We start from the raw sequence: 13,453 nt of genomic DNA on the forward strand, positions 1-13,453 counted from the left end.
GGTGAGTGGTAGGTGAGTGGTAGGTGAGTGGTAGGTGAGTGAGTGAGTGGTAGGTGAGTGAGTGGTAGGTGAGTGAGAGGTAGGTGAGTGGTAGGTGAGTGAGTGAGTGGGTGAGCGGTAGGTGAGTGGTAGGTGAGTGGTAGGTGAGTGGTAGGTGAGTGAGTGGTAGGTGAGTGGTAGGTGAGTGGTAGGTGGTGAGTGAGTGGTAGGTGAGTGAGTGGTAGGTGAGTGAGAGGTAGGTGAGTGGTAGGTGAGTGAGTGAGTGGTAGGTGAGTGGTAGGTGAGTGGTAGGTGAGTGAGTGGGTGGTAGGTGAGTGGTAGGTGAGTGGTAGGTGAGTGAGTGGTAGGTGAGTGGTAGGTGAGTGGTAGGTGAGTGGTAGGTGAGTGAGTGAGTGGTAGGTGAGTGAGTGGTAGGTGAGTGAGAGGTAGGTGAGTGGTAGGTGAGTGAGTGAGTGGTAGGTGAGTGGTAGGTGAGTGAGTGGGTGGTAGATGAGTGGTAGGTGAGTGGTAGGTGAGTGGAGGTGAGTGGCAGGTGAGTGGTGGTAGGTGAGTGGTAGGTGAGTGGTAGGTGAGTGAGTGGTAGGTGAGTGGTAGGTGAGTGGTAGGTGAGTGGTAGGTGAGTGGTAGGTGAGTGAGTGGTAGGTGAGTGGTAGGTGAGTGGTAGGTGAGTGAGTGGTAGGTGAGTGGTAGGTGAGTGGTAGGTGAGTGGTAGGTGAGTGGTAGGTGAGCGGTAGGTGAGTGGTAGGTGAGTGAGTGGTAGGTGAGTGGTAGGTGAGTGGTAGGTGAGTGAGTGGTAGGTGAGTGGTAGGTGAGTGGTAGGTGAGTGGTAGGTGAGTGAGTGGTGAGTGGTAGGTGAGTGGTGGTGAGTGGCAGGTGAGTGAGTGGTGGTAGGTGAGTGGTAGGTGAGTGGTAGGTGAGTGGTAGGTGAGTGGTAGGTGTGAGTGAGTGGTAGGTGAGTGGTAGGTGAGGTGGTAGGTGAGTGAGTGGCAGGTGAGTGGTAGGTGAGTGGTAGGTGAGCGGTAGGTGAGTGGTAGGTGAGTGGTAGGTGAGTGGTACCTGTGGCTGAGTTCAGGGTCGTAGTAGACACGGATCTCCCCGTCGCTCGTCGCTGCGAGGATTTGGTTGATCTTGGGGTGCCACAGACAGCGGACAACTCCCTGGGACGGAGACACGGAGACACGGAGACACAGAGACACGGGGTGAGACACGGGGTGAGACACGAGGTGAGACACGGGGTGAGACACACAGTGAGACACAGGGTGAGACACACAGTGAGACACAGGGTGAGACACACAGTGAGACACGGGGTGAGACACGGGGTGAGACATACAGTGAGACACGGGGTGAGACACGGGGTGAGACACGGGGTGAGACACGGGGTGAAGACACGGGGTGAAGACACGGGGTGAAGACACGGGGTGGAGACACGGGGTGGAGACACGGGGTGAGACACGGGGTGGAGACACGGGATGAGACACGGGGTGAGACACACAGTGAGACACGGGGGTTAGACGCGGGGTGGAGACACGGAGTGGAGACACGGGCTGGAGAAACACAGTGAGACACGGGGTGAGACACACAGTGAGACACGGGGTGAGACACGGGGTGAGACACGGAGTGGAGACACGGGGGTGAGACATGGAGTGAGACACGGGGTGAGACACGGAGTGGAGACACGGAGTGAGACACGGGGTGAGACACGGAGTGAGACACACAGTGAGACACGGAGTGAGACACACAGTGAGACAGGGTGAGACACACAGTGAGACACGGGGTGAGACACGGGCTGGAGACACGGGCTGGAGACACGGAGTGAGACACGGGTGAGACACGGGGTGGAGACACGGGGTGAGACACGGGGTGAGACACGGAGTGAGACACGGAGTGAGACACGGAGTGAGACACGGGGTGAGACACGGGGTGGAGACACGGGGTGAGACACGGGAGTGAGACACGAGTGAGACACGGAGTGAGACACGGGGTGAGACACGGGGTGGAGACACGGGATGAGACACGGGGTGAGACACGGGGTGAGACACGGGGTGAGACATGGGGTGGAGACACGGGGATGAGACACGGGGTGAGACACGGAGTGAGACACGGGGTGAGACACGGGGTGAGACACGGGGTGGAGACACGGGATGAGACACGGGGTGGAGACACGGGGTGAGACACGGGGTGGAGACACGGGGTGAGACACGGAGTGAGACACACAGTGAGACACACAGTGAGACACGGAGTGAGACACACAGTGAGACACGGGGTGAGACACGGGGTGAGACACGGGGTGAGACACGGGGTGGAGACACGGGGTGAGACAAGGGTGAGACACGGGGTGAGACACGGGGTGAGACACGGCGTGAGACACACAGTGAGACACGGGGTGAGACACACAGTGAGACACACAGTGAGACACGGGGTGAGACACGGGGTGGAGACACGGGGTGAGACACGGCGTGAGACACACAGTGAGACACGGGGTGAGACACACAGCGAGACACACAGTGAGACACGGGGTGAGACACAGGGTGAGACACACAGTGAGACACACAGTGAGACACGGGCTGGAGACACGGGGTGAGACACGGGGTGAGACACGGGGTGAGACACACAGTGAGACACACGGTGAGACACAGGGTGAGACACACAGTGAGACACACAGTGAGACACACAGTGAGACACGGGGTGAGACACGGGGTGGAGACACGGGCTGGAGACACGGAGTGGAGACACGGGTGAGACACGGGGTGAGACACGGGGTGAGACACACAGTGAGACACGGGGTGAGACACGGGGTGGAGACACGGGGTGAGACACACAGTGAGACACACAGTGAGAGACGGGGTGGAGACACGGGGTGAGACACGGAGTGAGACACGGGGTGAGACACGGGGTGAGACACGGGGTGAGACACGGGGTGAGACACGGGGTGGAGACACGGGGTGAGACACACAGTGAGACACGGGGTGGAGACACGGGGTGGAGACATAGGGTGAGACACGGGGTAGAGACACGGGGTGGAGACATGGCGTGAGACACACAGTGAGACACGGGGTGAGACACGGGGTGGAGACACGGGGTGAGACACGGGGTGGAGACACGGGGTGAGACACGGGGTGAGACACGGGGTGAGACACACAGTGAGACACACACAGTGAGACAGGGGGTGAGACACACAGCGAGTCACACAGTGAGACACACAGTGAGACACGGGGTGAGACACACAGTGAGACACGGGGTGAGACACACAGTGAGACACACAGTGAGACACGGGGTGGAGACACGGGGTGGAGACATAGGGTGAGACACGGGGTAGAGACACGGGGTGGAGACACGGGGTGAGACACGGAGTGAGACACGGGGTGAGACACGGGGTGGAGACACGGGGTGAGACACGGGGTGGAGACACGGGGTGAGACACGGGGTGAGACACGGGGTGAGACACGGGGTGAGACACGGGGTGGAGACACGGGGTGAGACACGGAGTGAGACACGGGGTGGAGACACGGGATGAGACACACAGTGAGACACGGGATGAGACACGGGGTGGAGACACGGGGTGGAGACACGGGATGAGACACGGGGTGAGACACGGGGTGAGACACGGGGTGGAGACACGGGATGAGACACGGAGTGAGACACGGAGTGAGACACGGGGTGGGACACGGGGTGAGACACGGGGTGGAGACACGGGGTGAGACACGGAGTGAGACACACAGTGAGACACGGGGTGAGACACGGGGTGAGACACGGGGTGAGACACGGGGTGGAGACACGGGGTGAGACAAGGGTGAGACACGGGGTGAGACACGGGGTGAGACACGGCGTGAGACACACAGTGAGACACGGGGTGAGACACACAGTGAGACACACAGTGAGACACGGGGTGAGACACGGGGTGGAGACACGGGGTGAGACACGGCGTGAGACACACAGTGAGACACGGGGTGAGACACACAGCGAGACACACAGTGAGACACGGGGTGAGACACAGGGTGAGACACACAGTGAGACACACAGTGAGACACGGGCTGGAGACACGGGGTGAGACACGGGGTGAGACACGGGGTGAGACACACAGTGAGACACACGGTGAGACACAGGGTGAGACACACAGTGAGACACACAGTGAGACACACAGTGAGACACGGGCTGGAGACACGGGGTGAGACACGGGGTGAGACACACAGTGAGACACGGGGTGAGACACGGGGTGGAGACACGGGGTGAGACACACAGTGAGACACGGGGTGGAGACACGGGGTGAGACACGGGGTGGAGACACGGGCTGGAGACACGGAGTGGAGACACGGGGTGAGACACGGGGTGAGACACGGGGTGAGACACACAGTGAGACACGGGGTGAGACACGGGGTGGAGACACGAGGTGAGACACACAGTGAGACACACAGTGAGAGACGGGGTGGAGACACGGGGTGAGACACACAGTGAGACACGGGGTGAGACACGGGGTGGAGACACGGGGTGAGACACACAGTGAGACACGGGGTGAGACACGGGGTGAGACACGGGGTGGAGACACGGGCTGGAGACACGGAGTGGAGACACGGGGTGAGACACGGGGTGAGACACGGGGTGAGACACACAGTGAGACACGGGGTGAGACACGGGGTGGAGACACGAGGTGAGACACACAGTGAGACACACAGTGAGAGACGGGGTGGAGACACGGGGTGAGACACGGAGTGAGACACGGGGTGAGACACGGGGTGAGACACGGGGGTGAGACACGGAGTAAGACACGGGGTGAGACACGGGGTGAGACACGGGGTGAGACACGGGGTGAGACACGGGGTGGAGACACGGGGTGAGACACACAGTGAGACACGGGGTGAGACACGGGGTGGAGACATAGGGTGAGACACGGGGTAGAGACACGGGGTGGAGACACGGGGTGAGACACACAGTGAGACACGGGGTGGAGACACGGGGTGGAGACATAGGGTGAGACACGGGGTAGAGACACGGGGTGGAGACATGGCGTGAGACACACAGTGAGACACGGGGTGAGACACGGGGTGGAGACACGGGGTGAGACACGGGGTGGAGACACGGGGTGAGACACGGGGTGAGACACGGGGTGAGACACACAGTGAGACACGGGGTGAGACACACAGTGAGACACACACAGTGAGACAGGGGGTGAGACACACAGCGAGTCACACAGTGAGACACACAGTGAGACACGGGGTGAGACACACAGTGAGACACGGGGTGAGACACGGGGTGAGACACACAGTGAGACACGGGGTGAGTCACACAGTGAGACACGGGGTGAGACACACAGTGAGACACACACAGTGAGACAGGGGGTGAGACACACAGCGAGTCACACAGTGAGACACACAGTGAGACACGGGGTGAGACACACAGTGAGACACACACAGTGAGACAGGGGGTGAGACACACAGCGAGTCACACAGTGAGACACACAGTGAGACACGGGGTGAGACACACAGTGAGACACACACAGTGAGACAGGGGGTGAGACACACAGCGAGTCACACAGTGAGACACACAGTGAGACACGGGGTGAGACACACAGTGAGACACACAGTGAGACACACAGTGAGACACGGGGTGAGACACACAGTGAGACACGGGGTGAGACACACAGTGAGACACGGGGTGAGACACGGGGTGAGACACACAGTGAGACACGGGGTGAGACACACAGTGAGACACACAGTGAGACACGGGGTGAGACACGGGGTGAGACACGGGGTGAGACACGGGGTGAGACACGGAGTGAGACACGGAGTGAGACACGGAGTGAGACACGGGGTGGGACACGGGGTGGAGACACGGGGTGAGACACGGAGTGAGACACGGAGTGAGACACGGAGTGAGACACGGGGTGAGACACGGGGTGGAGACACGGGATGAGACACGGGGTGAGACACGGGGTGAGACACGGGGTGAGACATGGGGTGGAGACACGGGATGAGACACGGGGTGAGACACGGGGTGAGACACGGGGTGAGACACGGAGTGAGACACGGGGTGGAGACACGGGATGAGACACACAGTGAGACACGGGATGAGACACGGGGTGGAGACACGGGGTGGAGACACGGGATGAGACACGGGGTGAGACACGGGGTGAGACACGGGGTGGAGACACGGGATGAGACACGGAGTGAGACACGGAGTGAGACACGGGGTGGGACACGGGGTGAGACACGGGGTGGAGACACGGGGTGAGACACGGAGTGAGACACACAGTGAGACACGGGGTGAGACACGGGGTGAGACACGGGGTGAGACACGGGGTGGAGACACGGGGTGAGACAAGGGTGAGACACGGGGTGAGACACGGGGTGAGACACGGCGTGAGACACACAGTGAGACACGGGGTGAGACACACAGTGAGACACACAGTGAGACACGGGGTGAGACACGGGGTGGAGACACGGGGTGAGACACGGCGTGAGACACACAGTGAGACACGGGGTGAGACACACAGCGAGACACACAGTGAGACACGGGGTGAGACACAGGGTGAGACACACAGTGAGACACACAGTGAGACACGGGCTGGAGACACGGGGTGAGACACGGGGTGAGACACGGGGTGAGACACACAGTGAGACACACGGTGAGACACAGGGTGAGACACACAGTGAGACACACAGTGAGACACACAGTGAGACACGGGCTGGAGACACGGGGTGAGACACGGGGTGAGACACACAGTGAGACACGGGGTGAGACACGGGGTGGAGACACGGGGTGAGACACACAGTGAGACACGGGGTGAGACACGGGGTGAGACACGGGGTGGAGACACGGGCTGGAGACACGGAGTGGAGACACGGGGTGAGACACGGGGTGAGACACGGGGTGAGACACACAGTGAGACACGGGGTGAGACACGGGGTGGAGACACGAGGTGAGACACACAGTGAGACACACAGTGAGAGACGGGGTGGAGACACGGGGTGAGACACGGAGTGAGACACGGGGTGAGACACGGGGTGAGACACGGGGGTGAGACACGGAGTAAGACACGGGGTGAGACACGGGGTGAGACACGGGGTGAGACACGGGGTGAGACACGGGGTGGAGACACGGGGTGAGACACACAGTGAGACACGGGGTGAGACACGGGGTGGAGACATAGGGTGAGACACGGGGTAGAGACACGGGGTGGAGACACGGGGTGAGACACACAGTGAGACACGGGGTGGAGACACGGGGTGGAGACATAGGGTGAGACACGGGGTAGAGACACGGGGTGGAGACATGGCGTGAGACACACAGTGAGACACGGGGTGAGACACGGGGTGGAGACACGGGGTGAGACACGGGGTGGAGACACGGGGTGAGACACGGGGTGAGACACGGGGTGAGACACACAGTGAGACACACACAGTGAGACAGGGGGTGAGACACACAGCGAGTCACACAGTGAGACACACAGTGAGACACGGGGTGAGACACACAGTGAGACACGGGGTGAGACACGGGGTGAGACACACAGTGAGACACGGGGTGAGTCACACAGTGAGACACGGGGTGAGACACACAGTGAGACACACACAGTGAGACAGGGGGTGAGACACACAGCGAGTCACACAGTGAGACACACAGTGAGACACGGGGTGAGACACACAGTGAGACACACACAGTGAGACAGGGGGTGAGACACACAGCGAGTCACACAGTGAGACACACAGTGAGACACGGGGTGAGACACACAGTGAGACACACACAGTGAGACAGGGGGTGAGACACACAGCGAGTCACACAGTGAGACACACAGTGAGACACGGGGTGAGACACACAGTGAGACACACAGTGAGACACACAGTGAGACACGGGGTGAGACACACAGTGAGACACGGGGTGAGACACACAGTGAGACACGGGGTGAGACACGGGGTGAGACACACAGTGAGACACGGGGTGAGACACACAGTGAGACACACAGTGAGACACGGGGTGAGACACGGGGTGAGACACGGGGTGAGACACGGGGTGAGACACACAGTGAGACACACAGTGAGACACGGGGTGAGACACAGTGAGACACACAGTGAGACACACAGTGAGACACACACAGTGAGACACGGGGTGGAGACACGGGGTGAGACACGGAGACTCGCACCGAGCAGGAGACAACAATGTCGTCGATCTGTCTCAGGCTGTCTCTGTGGAGGAAGACGACCCGACCCTGTCCACCACGTCCCGGAGACACGGCCGTGAGGACAACTCGCTCGTCCGGGCTGAGACACACGTCCGTCCTGAGACACGGGGACAGAGACAGAGACACAGACAGTGAGACACGGCCGTGAGGACAACTCGCTCGTCCGGGCTGAGACACAGACAGTGAGACACGGCCGTGAGGACAACTCGCTCGTCCGGGCTGAGACACACGTCCGTCCTGAGACACAGAGACACAGACACAGACAGTGAGACACGGGGACACAGAGACAGAGACACAGACAGTGAGACACGGAGACACAGACAGTGAGACACAGACAGTGAGACACGGCCGTGAGGACAACTCGCTCGTCCGGGCTGAGACACACGTCCGTCCTGAGACACGGGGACAGAGACAGAGACACAGAGAGTGAGACACGGGGACACAGAGACACAGAGACACAGACAGTGAGACACGGGGACACAGAGACACAGACAGCGAGACACGGGGACACAGAGACAGAGACACAGACAGTGAGACACGGGGACACAGAGACAGAGACACAGACAGTGAGACAAGGGGACACAGAGACACAGAGACACAGACAGTGAGACACGGGGACACAGAGACACAGACAGTGAGACACGGGGACACAGAGACAGAGACACAGACAGTGAGATACGGGGACACAGAGACAGAGACACAGACAGTGAGACACGGGGACACAGAGACAGAGACACAGAGACACAGACAGTGAGACACGGGGACACGGAGACAGAGACACAGAGACACAGAGAGTGAGACACGGGGACACGGAGACACAGAGACACAGACAGTGAGACACGGGGACACGGAGACACAGAGACACAGACAGTGAGACACGGGGACACAGAGACACAGAGACACAGAGAGTGAGACACGGGGACACAGAGAGTGAGACACGGCGGTGAGGACAACTCGCTCGTCCGTCCTGAGACACGTCCACACGGAGACACAGAGAGTGAGACACGGAGACACAGAGACACAGAGAGTGAGACACGGGGACACAGAGAGTGAGACACGGGGACACAGAGACACAGAGAGTGAGACACGGGGACACGGAGACAGAGACACAGAGACACAGTGAGTGAGACACGGGGACACGGAGACACAGAGAGTGAGACACGGGGACAGAGACACAGACAGTGAGACACGGGGACACAGAGACACAGACAGTGAGACACGGGGACACGGAGACACAGAGAGTGAGACACGGGGACAGAGACACAGACAGTGAGACGCGGGGACATGGAGACAGAGACACAGACAGTGAGACACGGGGACACAGAGACACAGAGAGTGAGACACGGGGACACGGACACAGAGACACAGAGAGTGAGACACGGGGACACAGAGACACAGAAAGTGAGACACGGGGACACGGAGAAAGAGACACAGACAGTGAGACACGAGGACACGGACACAGAGACAGAGAGAGTGAGACACAGAGACAGAGACACAGACAGTGAGACACGGCGACAGAGACACAGACAGTGAGACACGGGGACACAGAGACAGAGACACAGACAGTGAGACACAGAGAGTGAGACACAGAGAGTGAGACACGGGGACACAGAGACAGAGACACAGACAGTGAGACACGGGGACAGAGACACAGACAGTGAGACACGGGGACAGAGACACAAAGACACAGAGACAGAGACACAGAGAGTGAGACACGGAGACAGAGACACAGACAGTGAGACACGGGGACACAGAGACACAGAGAGTGAGACACGGAGACACAGACACAGAGACACAGAGAGTGAGACACGGGGACAGAGACAGAGACACAGAGAGTGAGACACGGGGACACAGAGAGTGAGACACAGACAGTGAGACACGGGGAGACAGAGACACGGAGACACAGAGAGTGAGACACAGAGAGTGAGACACGGGGACACAGAGACAGAGACACAGACAGTGAGACACGGGGACACAGAGACACAGACAGTGAGACACGGGGACACAGAGACAGAGACACAGACAGTGAGACACAGACAGTGAGACAGAGACAGTGAGACACGGGGGTGAGGACAAGTCGCTCGTCCGGGCTGAGACACACGTCCGTCCTGAGACACGTCCACACGGAGACACAGAGAGTGAGACACGGAGACACAGAGACACAGAGAGTGAGACACGGGGACACAGAGAGTGAGACACGGGGACACAGAGACACAGAGAGTGAGACACGGGGGCACGGAGACAGAGACACAGAGACACAGTGAGTGAGACACGGGGACACGGAGACACAGAGAGTGAGACACGGGGACAGAGACACAGACAGTGAGACACGGGGACACAGAGACACAGACAGTGAGACACGGGGACACGGAGACACAGAGAGTGAGACACGGGGACAGAGACACAGACAGTGAGACGCGGGGACACGGAGACAGAGACACAGACAGTGAGACACGGGGACACAGAGACACAGAGAGTGAGACACGGGGACACGGACACAGAGACACAGAGAGTGAGACACGGGGACACAGAGACACAGAGAGTGAGACACGGGGACACGGAGAAAGAGACACAGACAGTGAGACACGAGGACACGGACACAGAGACACAGAGAGTGAGACACAGAGACAGAGACACAGACAGTGAGACACGGCGACAGAGACACAGACAGTGAGACACGGGGACACAGAGACAGAGACACAGACAGTGAGACACAGAGAGTGAGACACAGAGAGTGAGACACGGGGACACAGAGACAGAGACACAGACAGTGAGACACGGGGACAGAGACACAGACAGTGAGACACGGGGACAGAGACACAAAGACACAGAGACAGAGACACAGAGAGTGAGACACGGAGACAGAGACACAGACAGTGAGACACGGGGACACAGAGACACAGAGAGTGAGACACGGAGACAGAGACACAGAGACACAGAGAGTGAGACACGGGGACAGAGACAGAGACACAGAGAGTGAGACACGGGGACACAGAGAGTGAGACACAGACAGTGAGACACGGGGAGACAGAGACACGGAGACACAGAGAGTGAGACACAGAGAGTGAGACACGGGGACACAGAGACAGAGACACAGAGAGTGAGACACGGGGACACAGAGACAGAGACACAAACAGTGAGACACGGGGACAGAGACACAGAGAGTGAGACACGGGGACACGGAGACGGACACACAGACAGTGAGACACGGAGACACGGAGACAGAGACACAGAGAGTGAGACACGGGGACACAGAGACACAGAGACACAGAGAGTGAGACACGGGGACACAGAGAGTGAGACACAGACAGTGAGACACGGGGAGACAGAGACACGGAGACACAGAGAGTGAGACACAGAGAGTGAGACACGGGGACACAGAGACAGAGACACAGACAGTGAGACACGGGGACACAGAGACACAGACAGTGAGACACGGGGACACAGAGACAGAGACACAGACAGTGAGACACGGGGACACAGAGACACAGAGACACAGAGAGTGAGACACGGGGACAGAGAGACACAGAGACACAGAGAGTGAGACACGGGGACAGAGAGACAGAGAGAGTGAGAGTGAGACACGGGGACACGGAGACACAGACAGTGAGACACTAGGAGCACGAGCAGACACAGGGGAGACACGGGGAGACACAGGGAGACACAGGGAGACACGGGGAGACACAGGGAGACACAGGGAGACACAGGGAGACACGGGGAGACACAGGGAGACACAGGGAGACACGGGGAGACAGGGGGAGACACGGGGAGACACGGGGACATACAGGGAGACACGGGAAGACACGGGGAGACACGGGGAGACACAGGGAGACACAGGGAGACAGGGAGACACGGGAAGACATGGGGAGACACGGGGAGACACAGGGAGACAGGGAGACAGGGGGAGACACAGAGAGACACAAAGAGACACAGGGAGACACGGGGAGACACGGGGACACACAGGGACACACAGGGAGACACGGGGACACACAGGGAGACACGGGGAGACACGGGAAGACATGGGGAGACACGGGGAGACACAGGGAGACAGGGAGACAGGGGGAGACACAGAGAGACACAGAGAGACACAGAGAGACACAGGGAGACACGGGGAGACACGGGGACACACAGGGACACGCAGGGAGACACGGGGACACACAGGGAGACACGGGGAGACACGGGGAGACACAGGGAGACAGGGAGACAGGGGGAGACACAGAGAGACACAGGGAGACACAGGGAGACTGGGAGACAGGGGGAGACACGGGGAGACACAGGGAGACACAGAGAGACACAGGGAGACAGGGGGAGACAGGGAGACAGGGGGAGACACAGGGACACACAGGGCGACAGGGGGAGACACAGAGAGACACGGGGAGACAGGGAGACAGGGGGAGGCACAGAGAGACACAGGGAGACACAGGGAGACAGGGAGACAGGGGGAGACACAGGGAGACACGGGGAGACTCTGGGAGACACGGGGAGACACAGGGAGACAGGGGGAGACACAGGGAGACACGGGGAGACACAGGGAGACAGGGGGAGACAGGGGGAGACACAGGGAGACACGGGGAGACACGGGGAGACACGGGAGAGACACGGGGAGACACAGGGAGACACAGGGAGACACAGGGAGACACGGGGAGACACAGGGAGACACAGAGAGACACAGGGAGACACAGGGAGAAACGGGGAGACACAGGGAGACACAGAGAGACACAGAGAGACACAGGGAGACACGGGGAGACACAGGGAGACACAGAGAGACACAGGGAGACAGGGGGAGACACAGAGAGACACAGGGAGACACAGGGAGACACAGAGAGACACAGGGAGACATAGGGAGACACAGAGAGACACAGAGAGACACAGGGAGACAGGGGGAGACAGGGGGAGACACAGGGAGACACAGGGAGACAGGGGGAGACACAGGGAGACACAGGGAGACACAGGGAGACAGGGAGACAGGGAGACACAGGGAGACACAGGGAGACAGGGGGACACAGGGAGACAGGGAGACAGGGAGACACAGGGAGACAGGGGGAGACACAGGGAGACTCTGGGAGACACAGAGAGACAGGGGGAGACAGGGGGAGACACGGGGAGACACGGGAGAGACACAGGAGAGACACGGGGAGACAAGGGGAGACAGGGAGACAGGGAGACAGGGGGCTCACGAGGGGTAGGTGCTGGGCAGGCCGGAGGCGACGGCGAGGGGAGACTTGAACTGACGCAGGTCCCAGAGTCTCACCGAGTCTCCTGAGACAGAGACACAGACACACA

General features: G+C 59.7%; 1 protein-coding gene across 1 annotated transcript in view; it reads right to left on the bottom strand.

Annotated features, from left to right (window-relative positions):
- Positions 1-959: 959 nt before the first annotated feature.
- LOC142908092 (WD repeat-containing protein 70-like) overlaps positions 960-13,453 on the bottom strand; it is a gene marked incomplete at its 3' end in the record, with an annotated part of 48,620 nt that continues 36,126 nt past the window's right edge. Inside the window, exons 6-8 of the mRNA XM_076058291.1 lie at positions 13,348-13,429; positions 8,132-8,267; positions 960-1,157 (exon numbers count right to left, since the gene is read on the bottom strand). Coding sequence (XP_075914406.1) covers positions 960-1,157; positions 8,132-8,267; positions 13,348-13,429 — 416 coding nt within the window. The remainder of the gene's footprint in view (positions 1,158-8,131; positions 8,268-13,347; positions 13,430-13,453) is intronic.

This window comes from Petromyzon marinus (genome assembly GCF_048934315.1).
Source record: "Petromyzon marinus isolate PM22_M1 ecotype Great Lakes invasive population chromosome 70 unlocalized genomic scaffold, UKy_Petmar_22M1.pri1.0 chr70_unloc.1, whole genome shotgun sequence".
In the NCBI taxonomy this organism is placed as follows: Eukaryota; Metazoa; Chordata; class Hyperoartia; order Petromyzontiformes; family Petromyzontidae; genus Petromyzon; species Petromyzon marinus.